Here is a 14,757-nt window from a genome sequence, read left to right on the forward strand (position 1 = left end):
GCACTCTACCACTGAGCTATATACCCAGACCTGGTCTACCACTTGTGATCAGATCCTCCTGCCTCAGCCTCCCATGTAAGCTGAGAATACAGGTCTATGCCAATGGGCCAGTTTTCCAGACCCTCTATTCATAACCAGAAAAACCACAAACACCAGATGCAGGAAAATGTCAGAAGACATTGGCAAGAATCTTCTACAAGAGAAACGCTCCTTAAAATGTGTACCATAACAGTGCCAGACTCTCCCAGCTGCTGCCACTCTTTAAAAGGCTGGGCCACTCATGGGCAGTTTTGACTTCTATTTCAATCAAATCTGTCTCTTCACCTGGAGGTGAAAACCCATTCCTTTTATTTTTCCTGATTAAACCTTTACTTGTAAGAAGAAAAAACAGAATATTAATTTCTGATGGGAATGAATAGAAAGTACTTCAAAGGACACAAAAATGAAAGCAAGTGTCCTACAAAAACACATGGAAAAGTTGTATCTCTGTCTCTATTCCTAATCTATCATCTCTCTCTCTCTCTTGAATGTGTTTGAGACTGTTTCCAAACAAATAGTTTAATTCAATTAAATTACACAAATTCAACCAACATAATCAAAGCAAAATGAAGATTGACTTCTACTTGGGCCTCAGAAAAATAAGCAATGAAAACATTATAAATAACAATCATAGCTCCTTATAGCTATGATTATGATTTCATTTTTAATATATCATTGTTTATTATACAAATCTTTACAACATCAAAAGAATACTAATAAATAAGGGCAAATAATAGATAATATTCATTTTGTACTTTTACTGTTATGCAATATTCTAAGTCCAGCACAAAATAACTTACTTAATATTTTTAAAATGTATGTAGTCCCAATTTTAAAATGTATTACTTTTATGGCAATAGACAATGGAACTAAAATACTGAGAATTTAATAACTTTTAAAGTGACTGTGTGGTATCACTGAAATATGAATCTTGACCTCTTTCATAGATCTTTGTTTTTTCATTTTTTCCTTAGTTGTAGATGGACACAATATATTTGTTTTATTTATTTATTTTTATGTGGTGCTGAGGATCAAACCCAGTGCCTCACACATGCTAGGCAAGTGCTCTACCTCTGAGGCACAACCCCAGCCCCTCTTTCATAGATCGTATCCTTTAACTACTACGTTTTATAATCTGTGGTCGTAATTAATATATTTGTGCTTATAAAATATAATACTTAAGTAATAATAATGTTTATATAAAAGTAAAACAATTGTTCTTTTATTTTAATGGCTTAACCATCATATTTGCTTTTTACATTTTATCCATCTGTGCCAGACTAGACAGTATATGCAATCTTAATAAGTCACACATAAACAAATAAATATGTACATGGGAAGGAGAACTGAAATAAGGAGACAAAATATTAGCATGACACTGAATGTGGTATTTGCTCACTTTATGGGTGTAGGACATTACAGTAACATCTACAGTGATTGATTCCTATGAGCCAGAATTAACTTGAAAATGCAATAAACATCTTCTAAGGGCAGAAAAGCTTCTTAATGGCTACTTTCATGTCCTTATTTCTCAAACTGTAGATGATAGGGTTGAAAAAAGGAGCAAGAACAGCAAACATGAGTGCAATGGCTGTGTCCAAAATTGGTGGGAAAGTGGCTGAGAATCGCAGGTACATGAGGGACACGCTGCCATAGAACATCAGGAAGACCCCAAGATGGGCTGCACAGGTAGAGAAAGCCTTGTGGCGGCCTTCAACAGAGGGGATCCTCAGGATCACAGTGATGATTCTTACATAAGAAATGGCAATAACCAAGACCGAGAAGATGATGGCCACCGCATGGATCACATCCTCAATCAGGATCATGGAGGTGTCTGTGCAGGCCAAACGCAGCACAGGCTCAAAGTCACAGAAGATCTGATGGATGTGGTTGGGACCGCAGAAGGGCAGGGTAGAAATCCACGCAATCTCTGGGAGCAGTACGAGAAAGCCAAAGATGCAGGAAGCTGCAGAGAGCTGAGCACACAGCTGGGGGGTCATGATGGTTGGGTAGCGGAGAGGGTCACAAATGGCAACGTACCTGTCAACAGCCATGGTGGTCAGCAAAATGCCCTCGGAATTGCCCAGCGAGTGGAAGAAGTACATCTGTAGGAGGCAGCCAATCATGGAGATGGTCCTCTGCTTACTGATAAGGTTGGAGAGTATTTTGGGAATCGTGGCACTTGTGTACCAAATCTCCAGAAATGAGAAAATGCTGATGAAATTATACATGGGGTTGTGGAGGTGGGAATCCATCCTGACTGCAAAAAACACAGTGAGGTTCCCAGTTATGATGAATATGTAGATGAGGAACAAAGGAATGAAGAAGAAGATGCCATCTTCAGGTTGGGGAAATCCAGAGAAGAGAAACTCTGTCACCACAGTAGTTTGGTTACTTGGCCCCATGGTCAGCAATCTTAACTGCTGTGGGGAGAAAGGCTCAACTCCTTCCTAGAGAGAATTTTTTTAAAAATCAAATGCATTGGTTAATATACAAGTCAATGAAATGGGTTTTATGTAACATGTATTCCTCTTTACTCATGGATTAATAGTTATTTACTTAGAAACTATTTTATGCCTGGAGCGTCTGTTCATTTGTTGAATTTGCAGTGGAGAAAGCAATCTGATTTTCACAAAGCTTGTATTCTAATGAAGGATACAGTAAAATAACACATCAAAAATGTCTTAGTCTGGCACAGGTGGCACACATGCTTGTACCCCGAAAACTCAGAAGACCACTGCAGGAAGATCACAAGTTCAAGGACAGCCTGGGTAACCTAGCAAGACCCTTTCTCAAAATAAAAAAGATAAAAAGGGCTGGGGATGGAGCTCAGTAATAGAGTACCCCTTGGTTTGATCTCTGCTAGTAAAACAAAATTTAAAAAACTCAGTAGACTAAGTTGTTGAGGATCACCTGACATCTGGCTCAGCCTCCTGAGTCACTGCTACAAGTATTCACCACCATGTACTGCACTTATTGGGTCTGAACAATAAATAATTAAAATATCAAAAATAAAAGAGTGCTTTTACTATACTAAAATAAAATCAATATAGAGGAGTTGTGAAGGAGGGGCAAATTTGGAGAAAGTGAAGAATTGTGTTTAGAGGGGTTGACTCTGGAGTACGCATGAGACCAACAAGGGAAGGCATTCAATAGGCAGATAAACAGACAAGCCTGAAGTTCAGAGAGGTGCTCCCACAGGTGATATGGACTGAGGAGATGCCCATGTGTAAGTGGAGCAAGACAGTCCAGTACAGATGAAGGTCTACATGGAGAGTACACAGATGAGGTAAGAAGTGCAGCAGAGAATTGAGCTGGGAAAACACCAGTATATAACAAAAATGAGGTAAGAGAATCATGAAAAGCAAATTGGGGAAGGAACACTGGAAAGGTAGAGAGGAAAGAAGAAAGTAGCAGGTAACAGTTTCAAATACTGAGGACCATTCAAGAAATACACAGGTGGAAATACAGAGGATCTTCCACATAAACCAACTTGGAAATCATCACTAACCTTATCCAGAGAAACTTCAATGAAAAATTGGGGGGGGGGTGGTAATGGCGCATAGGAATGGATTAATTCATTTAAATACATGATTTACTTATAATAAAAAAGTGCATGGAGAAATAAAATAAGATAGTATTTAAAGAAAGGTAACTTGAGAGCTAGGATATAGCTCAGTTGGTAGAGTGCTTGCCTTGCATGCACAAGGCCCTGGGTTCAATCCCCAGCACCATTAAAAAATAAATATATAATAAAGGCCGGTAATTTGGATAGAGACTGAAGGGTCCAAATCAAAGCTCTAACACTTCTATTTCTGTAATATGAAGTCAGTTGGGTGAATTCTCTGTTATCTCAGTTTTCTCATCTGAAAATGGAAATAAGAACACTTAACTTACAAAGTTACATTAAGAATTATGTCAGGTTATGCAGATAGAATACTTAAAACATGAAAATATTTATTATGGTCACATAAATCAAGGAAACAACTAGAGAGTATAGAAATACATTCCCTCATTCATGGCCAGCCAATTCAATAGAGAAAAGAAAAACTTTTGGCAAGTGGTTCTGGAACAATTGGACATAAACATGCTTAAAGCAAGGTCAATAAAAGAAAAATAACTGTCAAATTGAACCTTGCCAACACGGAAAAGTTTTTCTTCTCAAACTTAAATTTTAAGAGAAATTATGAGAAATTCATATAGAGAAAATATTTGCAAAACATAGATTTAATAAAAGATATATCTAAAATATATAAAAATTCAAAACTCTAATAAGAAAGAGATCCCAACATTTTCTTTTAGAAACTAGCAAAGGATTTGAGCATACGTTTCACCAAAGATATCAAATTAGTGTATAGATATCAAATTAGTGCATAAAAATATGTTCAAAAGACTCATTGGTCAATAGGGTAACATACATTAAGACCATAAAGAATTACCTTATCATTCTTTTCAAATGACTACTGATTTTTTTATTAGCAAAAAGAACCAAAACACCTAATCATACTAAGTCCTTTGCAGAATGTGGAGCAACTAAATGTCACATATTTTGTCGGTGAGAATGTAAAATGTCAGAGATGGTAGGAAAACAAGTTTAAAAGTTTCTTTTAAAGTTAAACACACATTTATTATTTTAAAAAAAATATTTATTTTTATTTATAGGTGGACGTAATGTCTTTATCTTACTTTATGTGGTGCTGAGGACTGAACCCGGTGCCTCCTGCATGCCAGGAGAGCACTCTACCTCTGAGCCATAACCCAGCCCCATACATTTAATATTGATAAAGCAATTATACTCCAACATATTTACCCAACTGAAATGAAAATCTATGTTAAATCTAAAACCTGAAATAAAATACTTATAGCGGCTTTATTTATAAAACTTGAAACAATCAAAATGGTAGTCAGTTGATAAACAGATAAATTGATACATTCTGATAGGGTAATCTGATTCAAAAATAAAAACGAATGAAATATGCATCACAATTTTAAAAACTGAAACAACAGGAACAAATATCACATACATTAGGTTAAGTGCAAGAAATCCAAGTTTACATTTTGCTTGAATCACTTTATCTGACATTCTGAAAAATAAGAAAGCATAGGACAGAAATAGATAATGGCTAGGGATGGAGTGAGAGAAGGTGTCAGTTTTGAAGGGCACAATTAGAGAATTTGGAGAGGGGGATGCAAGCAGTAGTCTCATTATTTACCTTAATTTTTGTTGGTAGCTTTATTATCTCATGCATTGCATCCAGCATTTTCTGTACTGTGTGAGGACCCCACATTTGCTCTGATCCACCTGATCCTCAAATTCATTTCATGGAGAAAATAAAACTGGGGAGAATCAGTTCTCTAATTTAGCCCCTTATCCTACTGTACTAAATTATGAATGCCTTCATTGTTAATTTCATCATTGTTGCTCTGATCAACTTCTCCTGACAGCTCAACACCATCTCTTTCTCTCACCTGAGATCCTGGCAAATCAGGGCAGTTAGCAGAGTAAGCAAATAAGCACAATGCCATTCTGCAAGAGCCAAGAGCAGAAGGATCTCACAGGGTACCTCGGTGGTGCAAGAGGAGTGTGGGGCATACTCCAGGGGGTGCTACCTCATTGTTTGAAGACACTGAAGGTCCCTCTCAGACCCAGCCTGTGGGCCTTGTGAAGAACAGATCTAGTGGGACACTCCATTCATGCTGGTGAGTCTAGGCAAGTTCTTGTAGAACTTAGGGAGCATAGAGGATGCTAGTGAATTGTTTCTCTATATATTTTGTTCTGAGAGAGAACTTGGGTCCTGCTCTTTAGTCCCTGACTCCCCAGCTGAGCCCCACTAGTGGGTCACAATAAGGATCAAACAGCTTGGGAAGAGTGACTGGATTGTATGCAAACCCCTAGAAATCCTGGCCAAAAGTAAAATTTAAAATAATAATAATAATAATTTTAAAAAACTAGGAAAAAAAAACTTAAAACAAACAAACACAAAACAACTGTCCATCAGCCTTCTGCTTCCTTTGTATCTCCACTTTGTGCTTCTGTCTCAGGAAACTTGGAAGCAAATCCTGACCTATGGCTCTTATACCTGACAAGAGCCCTGTTCCTTCTGTCCTTCCTTGTGGGTTTAAAGATATATTAGAGGATCCCACCCATTAGCTTTTGCCCACACTTCTCAGTTTCCATGAGAAATGAGATTAGAAGATAGGCCAATGTTCTTCTGTCCCTAGTAGGGGATCAGATACCTTAAGCCAAAGTTAAAGTTCAATAGAGAAAAGAAAATTGTATTTCTTAAGCATTTTAGCTACCCAGGCACAGGTGACTATGATTCCCACAATCACTGGCACAAAAATGAAGGGAAAACAGATGCATTCTCTTCTGTCACCACCACCCAGATCCTTGCCCATGCCTGACATGGGTGGGTCCCATTGGGGTCTATTAACCTCCACTGTTATGGTTTCTATTACCAAAATATATGATGGGTATTAGTGTGTTGTCCATTTACACATCTCTGCTCCAATCCCTGGGAATTGCTGCAATAAGGGCCATTTTAGTGGGGCCTATGGACTACTGCAAACTTCCCTGATTCAGAGTTTAGCTGTCAGTCCCTAGTGGACATATGTGCAGAGTGCTGATCTAAATCATGGCCTGTCTGGCTCTCATGGCTATGTTTGCCCTGGGAGCTGCTTGTGCACAGGGGCAAATCAATATGCCCCCGTTGCTATGGGTGGCTACCTGCATAGAAAGGCACAAGGCTCCAAAAGTAAGAAGCTTGGGTTCAGATACTAACTCCCCAGGGTAGGGAATTCTGAGCATAACAAGACAACCTCGATGTCTCGAAAGTTTCTCTGCATCCTTCAGACTTCCTGTGTTGCTAAAACTTTCTCACAAACAACCTTTTGATGACAAACCTATATAATAAACATACTGGGCTAGCTCGGGTGTCAGTCTCCCCCAACTACAGCTTGGCTGAACCACCTGGTCCCAGCTTTTCCTATATGTGTGTCTGTTTCTTTTTTCTCCATCTCCCATCATGCCTCTAGTTTCTGAATTAAAGGCCCAGACAGGAGGCCTCTGCAGACATACACAAAGTGATTAAAAGAAGGAGCCAAGAAGATTTACACCATGTCCATTTGCAAATCGGTATAAAGACAACTACTAGAAATTCCTGAGAACTGAGACATTGGATCTCTAAAGCAGTCAAATTATGACCTTACTGTGTTTCAGGCTTTTCTATTTATTTCCCTAAGGTAGTTGGTTTTAACCTTTTAATGGAATAGGGGTGCCTAGGTTTTAGCAAAATCAATGTTCTACTCTCTAGATATTAATATGCCAAATAGAAGTTTGTTCCACACTGGAAGGAGAGAAATAAATTGACACAATTCCACAGGGAAGAAGGAAGGTAGGAATGAAAAATTGATCTATAGGTAGAGATTACATTTTGTTTGAATCAGTATCTATCAATAGTAATAGGTTTCTCTGATATGTCTAATCTCTAACTATGGCAGTAGATCTCACTGGTTTGTTTTTATTTGGCAGGAACTTGAAGCCAGCATGTGAAATGTTGTCTTCCTGTATCATAATTTAGTTTAGAAACCTCTGTGGGTATGAACTTAGAGGAATAATATCATACCATTAAAAACATATTAATTATTTCATCTATCATGCCCCTCAAAATACAATATTATATCTGATGTCTGATCCTGTGTCTCCTCCCTTGATACCAATTCCGTTCAGCCACATGCAATCTGAAGTGTGCTCCCAAATATTGTCATTTAAAATAACAGAAGGAGCACTAGCAAAGTGTGCTTCTTCCTTTATCTAGTAGGCAACTGACCTTCTCCTTGACACATGATTTATCTATATCTTGCACCTCTAGGTATTCTTCTCTTACCTCTAGAAGATCAGAAGTCCCCTCCCTTTTCTGGGTTTATGCAGTTTAAAGACACTTCGATTCAATAGGAAAGACTATTATACCTGTTTCTAACGGTTTCTTGGGAAGACTTCTCTACTGAGGTATTTCCCCAAGATAACCAGGGAAAACAGCAACTTCATTTCCCAAGGGCTTAATTAATTGTAACTTCCTCTGATTTTTTTTCCTCATTATTTCTCCTTAATGTAAAGAACTCCAAGAGTCTTAGCAAAGTGTGCATCTCCATTGATGTATTTACTCTACCCAACAGGATATATGAATACAGTAGTTATAATTTTCATAGCAATAAAATTGACTATATAAAGGCAATGTTATAATAAATTTGTTTACTTTCCTTTAACATATTCCTTTATCACAAATTCTAAATATACATCACTTCCCCACCGTTTTATCCCACACACACATTAGTCTCAATGGTTCCAATGTAGATTTTAACAGAATGTGAAGACACCAATCTCTATGTTCAAAAAAAATGGCTAACACAAACTCTTCCCTCTATCTATGCTCCTTGCAGAGTATACTGACACCTCCTCCCATCAGAGAACAGACTCCCTTCCTTCCCCTCCATTTGCCTGTGTAGGTGAAGGGTTCTTTTCCAGTCCTGAGCCAAGTCCTCAAGAGGTCTTGCACTTTAAACTCAATACCCTAACCAGTCATCAGGTGACCACATGAAGGGAATGTCTTAGCCCCATGTTGTCCCAGCTCAGCCTGTTCCAACCAACCAGCTTCTGACTCCTGATCAAAGAGTTTAGTGATCAACAACTAGAAAAACCACCCATTTCATTCCAGCTCAAATTGCCAACCCATGAAATATGAGACAATTTCTATTTTAAGTTACTAATTTTTAGGGTGTTTTGTTCTATAGGAAAAGATAGCTGATAAAGTCTCTTAAATTATCCTTTCTACCTCCACTATTGTTACAATATAATCTACTATCTCAGGAGGCTGAGGCAGGAGGATCATGAGTTTAAAAGCAGCCTCAGCAAAAAGTGAGGTGCTAAGCAACTCAGTGAGACCTTGACTCTAAATAAACCACAAAATAAGGCTGGGGATTTTGCACACTTGTTGAGGGCCCCTGAGTTCAATCCCTGATTAAAAAAAAAAAGAAAAAAAGAAAAAAAACCCTCTATGTTGCATGTGGCCATTCAAATTCACTTAAAAAAGGTACATGTCAAAACTTATACTGCCTTCTGCATTATAATAATCAAGTTGTAACTGGGCATGATGGTGCACACCTGTAATTGCAGCTATTTGGACTGAGGCTGGTTGATCACGAGTTCAAGGTCAGCCTGGGAAACTTAGTGAGAATCTGTTTTGAAATAAAAGATAAAAAGAGATGGGGTTGTAGCTCAGAAGTGTAGCACTTGCCCAGTATGCACAAGATCCTGGGTACAATCCCTATATGGCAAACAAAAAAAAAAAGAAAAAAAAAACATTTTTTAAAGAATCATATTCCAGAAAAAAAAAAAAACTTGTAACTCATTTCTGACCACAAGATACTAGGTAGTACTTCCCACTCAACTTCCAAGTCTGCAGTGTGCAAGACAATATTTAGTACTAACCTCTGCCTCTTTGAGACCCTCCTCTTGATGCTGAATTCTACCTTCTGCCTCCTTTTCGACCTCTGCCTAGTTCTCTTCTTTTGTTGGGTCCTGCTGAGATGCTGTCATCAGAGTTGTTTGCCATTTGCTCTGCTAGATCTATACTCATGAGGTCATCAGCACTAAAGGCAGATGTGGGTCCTCTGATTGACACCTGAGAGCTCGGGTCCTATTGATGGCCTTTGTAATAGCGGAAGGCACACCTCAGAAAATAGTGCAGCTTCTTGACAATCACTACTTTGGTCATTCAGATGAACAGTTAATATTGTCAAACTGTCCATTTTATTATTTTTCTCTAACTGACGATAAAACTACAAAAATCAGATGTGTTTGATTATATAAAGTATAATCAGATTCAATGCCTATTATATATCAGATCAATTTATAATACTACCTTAGAGTGAAACCTTTTGAAAAGGTTTACCAATCAAAATCGGATTTCAAGAATGAAAACTTGAAGAACTGGATTGAATATTGACTACCATCCCTATTTCAATACCACATGTATGAGCTACTCTTTAGAATGGGCTCTTAATAAATAACAATTTTTTTAATAAAAAACTTACACAAAGTAGCTATTCTTTCTAGGTGTTGAAATTTCAGGGTGCTTATATTTTCTTTTTTACTCTTAACAAAACTTACACAATATGCTTTTTTCTAAAATATTTTTTTGTTTCCATAATCAGACAACAATTAATAATCTCATAACTATAAACATATTAAAAACAGCTGAAGATTTGAAAAAGAATAAAAATCCTGGAACCAACAATATGCCACATTAGTTTTTTTTTATTTTGATAAGAAACCATCTAGAAAAGACAAGTTGCAGATTGAATCAAATATTCTAACTCTAAAATGAATAGATTTTTAAATTAAAAATTGAATAAAAGAAATTCTGCCCTGGTCTCTTTGCTTAAACCATAAAAAAAATGTAAAAGCAGTACAAAAACAAAATGCATTTTTCAATAAAGCTAGAAAAATAAATCCACCCCCAAACACACAATCTATGAAGCAGAGTGAATAAATACAATGAACACTTGAGCTGGCTAAGGGGGAAAACTGAGAAGACTGTAGGCAGTGAAGAGTTCTCCAACACTATGCAGATGTCCCAGAATGCTATGACAACAGTCTTTCTTACTTGGAAAAGCAAGTTCTTAGTCTGAGAAAAGATGCCCAGAGCATTTCTAAGCATCATGGTGCCATACAGGAGAGGTGGGGCTAAAGAAAGAGAAGAGAACAAAGCATGCAGGGTAGAAATGGGAATGAAGTGGGGATAGTACATTTGAAGTAGACTAATTCAGTATTCAAAAAGTTAGGAAAAATTAAGACTTATGACACAACTGTACATAAGTTGGAGAATCAGTAACATAAAGTGAACAAGAAAAAACATGGCATCAACAGATTATTCAATAATACTGTTAAAAGAATTATACTGCCAAAAAGAACAACCAAAATTTTCATGGGTAGATTCATCCAAATTTTCAAAGTGATAACCCACTGGGTATTTCAATAGTTCTAGAACACAAGGAAAGAAATCTTCCAAATGCTTGCAAAGTCAGAGTAACATGATACTGACAAAAGACTACATTCAAAAAAGAAAATTAAAGATGAAAAGATGCAGTAATATATTATGAAGGCAAGGAGGAAGATTAAAAAAAAACATACTCATATATCGTGAGAGGGCAACCCGATGTGATCTTTAGAGCAATGTGGCAGTAACTAGAATTTAAATTTCATATGCCTCATTATAATTATTATTTCTTGAAGTGAATTACCAACCATCATTTCCAAATTTTACATTTTTCTCTTTGCCCAAACACAGTGTCTTCATCTTTATCAAACATTACATTTGAATAGTATTTCAACTCTACCTTTCCTAGGCAGATTTTCATCATCCCAAACTTTACTATTCATATAACATCAAGAATGTTATTCTAAGAATATAATTTCTTTAAATTTCAATGTCTTCACTTGTAGATTGAACCCCAATATCTTGTAAAATGACCTACATGGTTCTTCCCATTCTACCCTTAGCTCTCATCTTAGGATTCTTGCTCACTGAGCCTCATCTGCACAAGTCTCCTTCCTCCTGGTTTCTATGATGCGCTCAATGTTTCCAACCTCAGGACATTTGCAAACATGATTTATCTTACATGTATTCTTGGATGATTTCTTCTGAATCTTCAATTTTCAACTTACTTCATCGAAAAAGTCTTCTCTGTTGCCTACATCCAAATGTATACCCATGTATATAATTCTTTTGATTCAAATTACTAAATTGACTTAGAAAGGATTATACCACTTGAATATCATTCCACCACTGTCAGAGAGTATATGTATTCTTTATCACATTTAAATGATCATGTTTTGAAAATCACAAATTGTCTTTTAATAAAATACAAGGCATTATTATAGATAAATTAAACACCTTGGAAAAATTGGTGAAATCAGTTTCACAAATGTTTTTAATGAACGATTAGGAAAAAATGAATACGATTTGAAATATCACATAAAGTATGTACAACTATTGTTTGTAAAATATTTTTGTTATGAATAGAAATATAAATGTGCAAACCTATGTTTTCATTCTAAATTATGATTTTAATTGTTTTCCTTATTTTGGATCATGATCAACAAAGTATGTTAGTAATCATGCTTGTTTTACATTATGCCAATCCTTTGTTCTCATTTGTTATAAAATTGTATGGAATAGTTGTTTATATATTTAAAATTTCCAGTTTTTCTTTAGCCTTCTACTAAACTACTCGAGTCAGGATTTTGGCTTCACTACTCCACTCAGACGTCTCTTAGTAAATTTAACAATGACCACTTATGCTAAACCCAATGATCACTTTTCACTACTTATCTTACTTGATGATTAGCAGAATTTGACACAGTTGACCACTTTCTCTTCCTTCATGTATTTTATTCATTGACTTTGCGGAGACTTGCTTTCCTTTGTATTTTATCATTCACTCCTGTTGAAGCATAATCTTGGATTTCTTATGTTTTCCCCAAATTGGTAATACTGGAGTGCCCCAGACTTTGGTAGTCTCACCCAGTCTCATGGCTTTAATCCTTAAGATGGGTTCATGATTCACCCATCCATCTCCATGCCAGCCTTCATTTCTGAGTGTCAAACTCATAAAATAGGCCACAAGACATTTTATTAGATGTCTACGAGTCTAGCTAAACTTAAAATATACAAAACGAAACTTTTGATATCCTTCCTCCCCACAGCTGCTTCTTACAATGTTCTCTGTGTTAAATGCACTTCCACCATTTTGGTTGGTCATTCTTGATTTCCCTCTTTTTCACTCTTTCTTTGCAATCTCTCAAGAAATTCTGTCTGCTCTTTAAACTATATCTAAAAGTGGACCACACTTCTCCATCTCCATGGCTGCCCTCCTGATCAGAATCACCATCATCTCTCACCAGGATTATTGCCAGAGCTCCAGATAATTTCTATTATCTGATATGATAATTGCATCAGATAATTTCTATTCTCTTCTTCAAACTCTCCAATGGCTCTTCAATTCTCAAATTAAGAAAATCTAACTCTTAAAATGGCTCTCAATACCTGGCATCATCCCTCTTCCTTTAGTACCCTTGAACTCATCTTCTAGTTTTCTATTCCCGTTTACACTCCATTTCATCCACAGTGGACACTTTGGTATCTTAAACAACCTTAGTACTTTTCACTGTAGGGATTTTTTTTCCCCTATCTTTTATTGTTGCCTGGATTTTTCTTCCTCCATGTATCCTTATGGCTAGCTTTTCTCTTCAAATCTTTGTTCAAATGTGGCCTTCTCAATGAGGTGCAAATGGATTAATCTACTTACTTCTACTCATTTTCTGTTTCCTACAAAACAAGTTTTATGCAATTTGTACTCTTCTAATATTTTGGCTTGTTCCAAATATCTCTCCTCCCTAAAATATCAGCTACATAAAAGCAAAGAATTTCCTGTCAGTAGTATTTCAAGCACCGTAAGTAATCCATAGCACCCTTAGTAAATTCTTGCTGCATGAATTTTAAAAATGAGTCACATGATTATTTCTTCAGTGGGTTAGCATTTTTAAACCCAGCATGATTTTAGAACTAACTATAGAAATATTTAGTACTAACATTTAATATTAGTGTTTAAATATTTAATGATATTTAAATTTATCATTTATATTTTGGAATTAAAATAATTTGTGGAAGTCTACTCTGTATTTTTTTTCCAGTATTGGGAATTGAGCCCAGGCATGCTTCATCACTGAGTTACACCCTTTCTAGTTTTTATTTTGAGACAGGGTCTAATTTGCATGTCATCTTCCTGCATCAGCCTCCTGAGTCCCTGGGATTATAGGCATGGACCACCATTGTAACTCTCTACTTTGTAATTCTAGTTCCATATTTGTAATTAGTATAAAATTTTTAAACCCAACTTTATTGAGGTAAAATTTATACTAAAAAATGTACACATTTAAGGTTTCTTTCAGTTAAAATCTTACTATGTTAATCAGAGTATTGAAACATGGAGAAGGTTTAGGGTCAATCATCTTTTATAATTTTCTTTTTACACTATAAGGGTTATAAAATTTCTATGATATTTAAATTTTATATGAAGAAATTGATATATATTTCTTCATGAAAATGTTTCCCTATATGTAACAAAATGTCCACATACATGTAGGAGGGAATTTTATTTTACAGGAGTGAAAGAGAAAAAAGGAGAGGTGGTCCTCAAAGCCCACCAGGAAACAGAGTCTGAACCTACCCTGAAATTGAGAGTAAGGTCTTTCTTCCACATTAACACTCCTAAGTGTGTCCAAGGATTTATCTACCTGACTGATTGCAACACATTGAGGCATTTTGGAGTCAAATACTACTAAATACTCATTCTTGACACCTCTTTCTTCTTCCCCCACCTCTAACTGAAACCTACTCTTTATGATAGCTCTGGACATTGCCCTGAGTCTTTATTCTTTTATCCCCAAGAGCTAGGCAATTTACTCCACCCCAAAACTGCTAGTGGTGTTTCAGGAGAGGAAGGCAAACACATTTATCATCAACAATTAAATGTGTGTGAACTTTTTAATAGATCAGTACAGGTTACAAAGCAGAGAAGAAAAAAACAAACATTCCAAAGCTGAAATACAATGAAATATAATGAGAACAAAGACATTGAGGTATGAAACTGGCATGA

General features: G+C 36.3%; 2 protein-coding genes across 2 annotated transcripts in view; one reads left to right on the forward strand and one right to left on the reverse strand.

Moving 5' to 3' along the window:
* LOC308655784 (interferon-activable protein 203-like) overlaps positions 1 to 14,757 on the forward strand; it is a 441,182-nt gene that overhangs the window by 215,409 nt on the left and 211,016 nt on the right. The window lies entirely within an intron of this gene.
* OR6K3 (olfactory receptor family 6 subfamily K member 3) lies at positions 1,524 to 2,444 on the reverse strand (the record flags this gene model as incomplete). Its single annotated transcript, XM_081306076.1, has 1 exon — positions 1,524 to 2,444. The coding sequence occupies one exon, from the start codon at positions 2,442 to 2,444 to the stop codon at positions 1,524 to 1,526; it is 921 nt and encodes a 306-aa protein (XP_081162202.1).

This window comes from Spermophilus citellus, assembly GCF_964194105.1.
Source record: "Spermophilus citellus genome assembly, chromosome: 9".
NCBI classification, from domain to species: domain Eukaryota; kingdom Metazoa; phylum Chordata; class Mammalia; order Rodentia; family Sciuridae; genus Spermophilus; species Spermophilus citellus.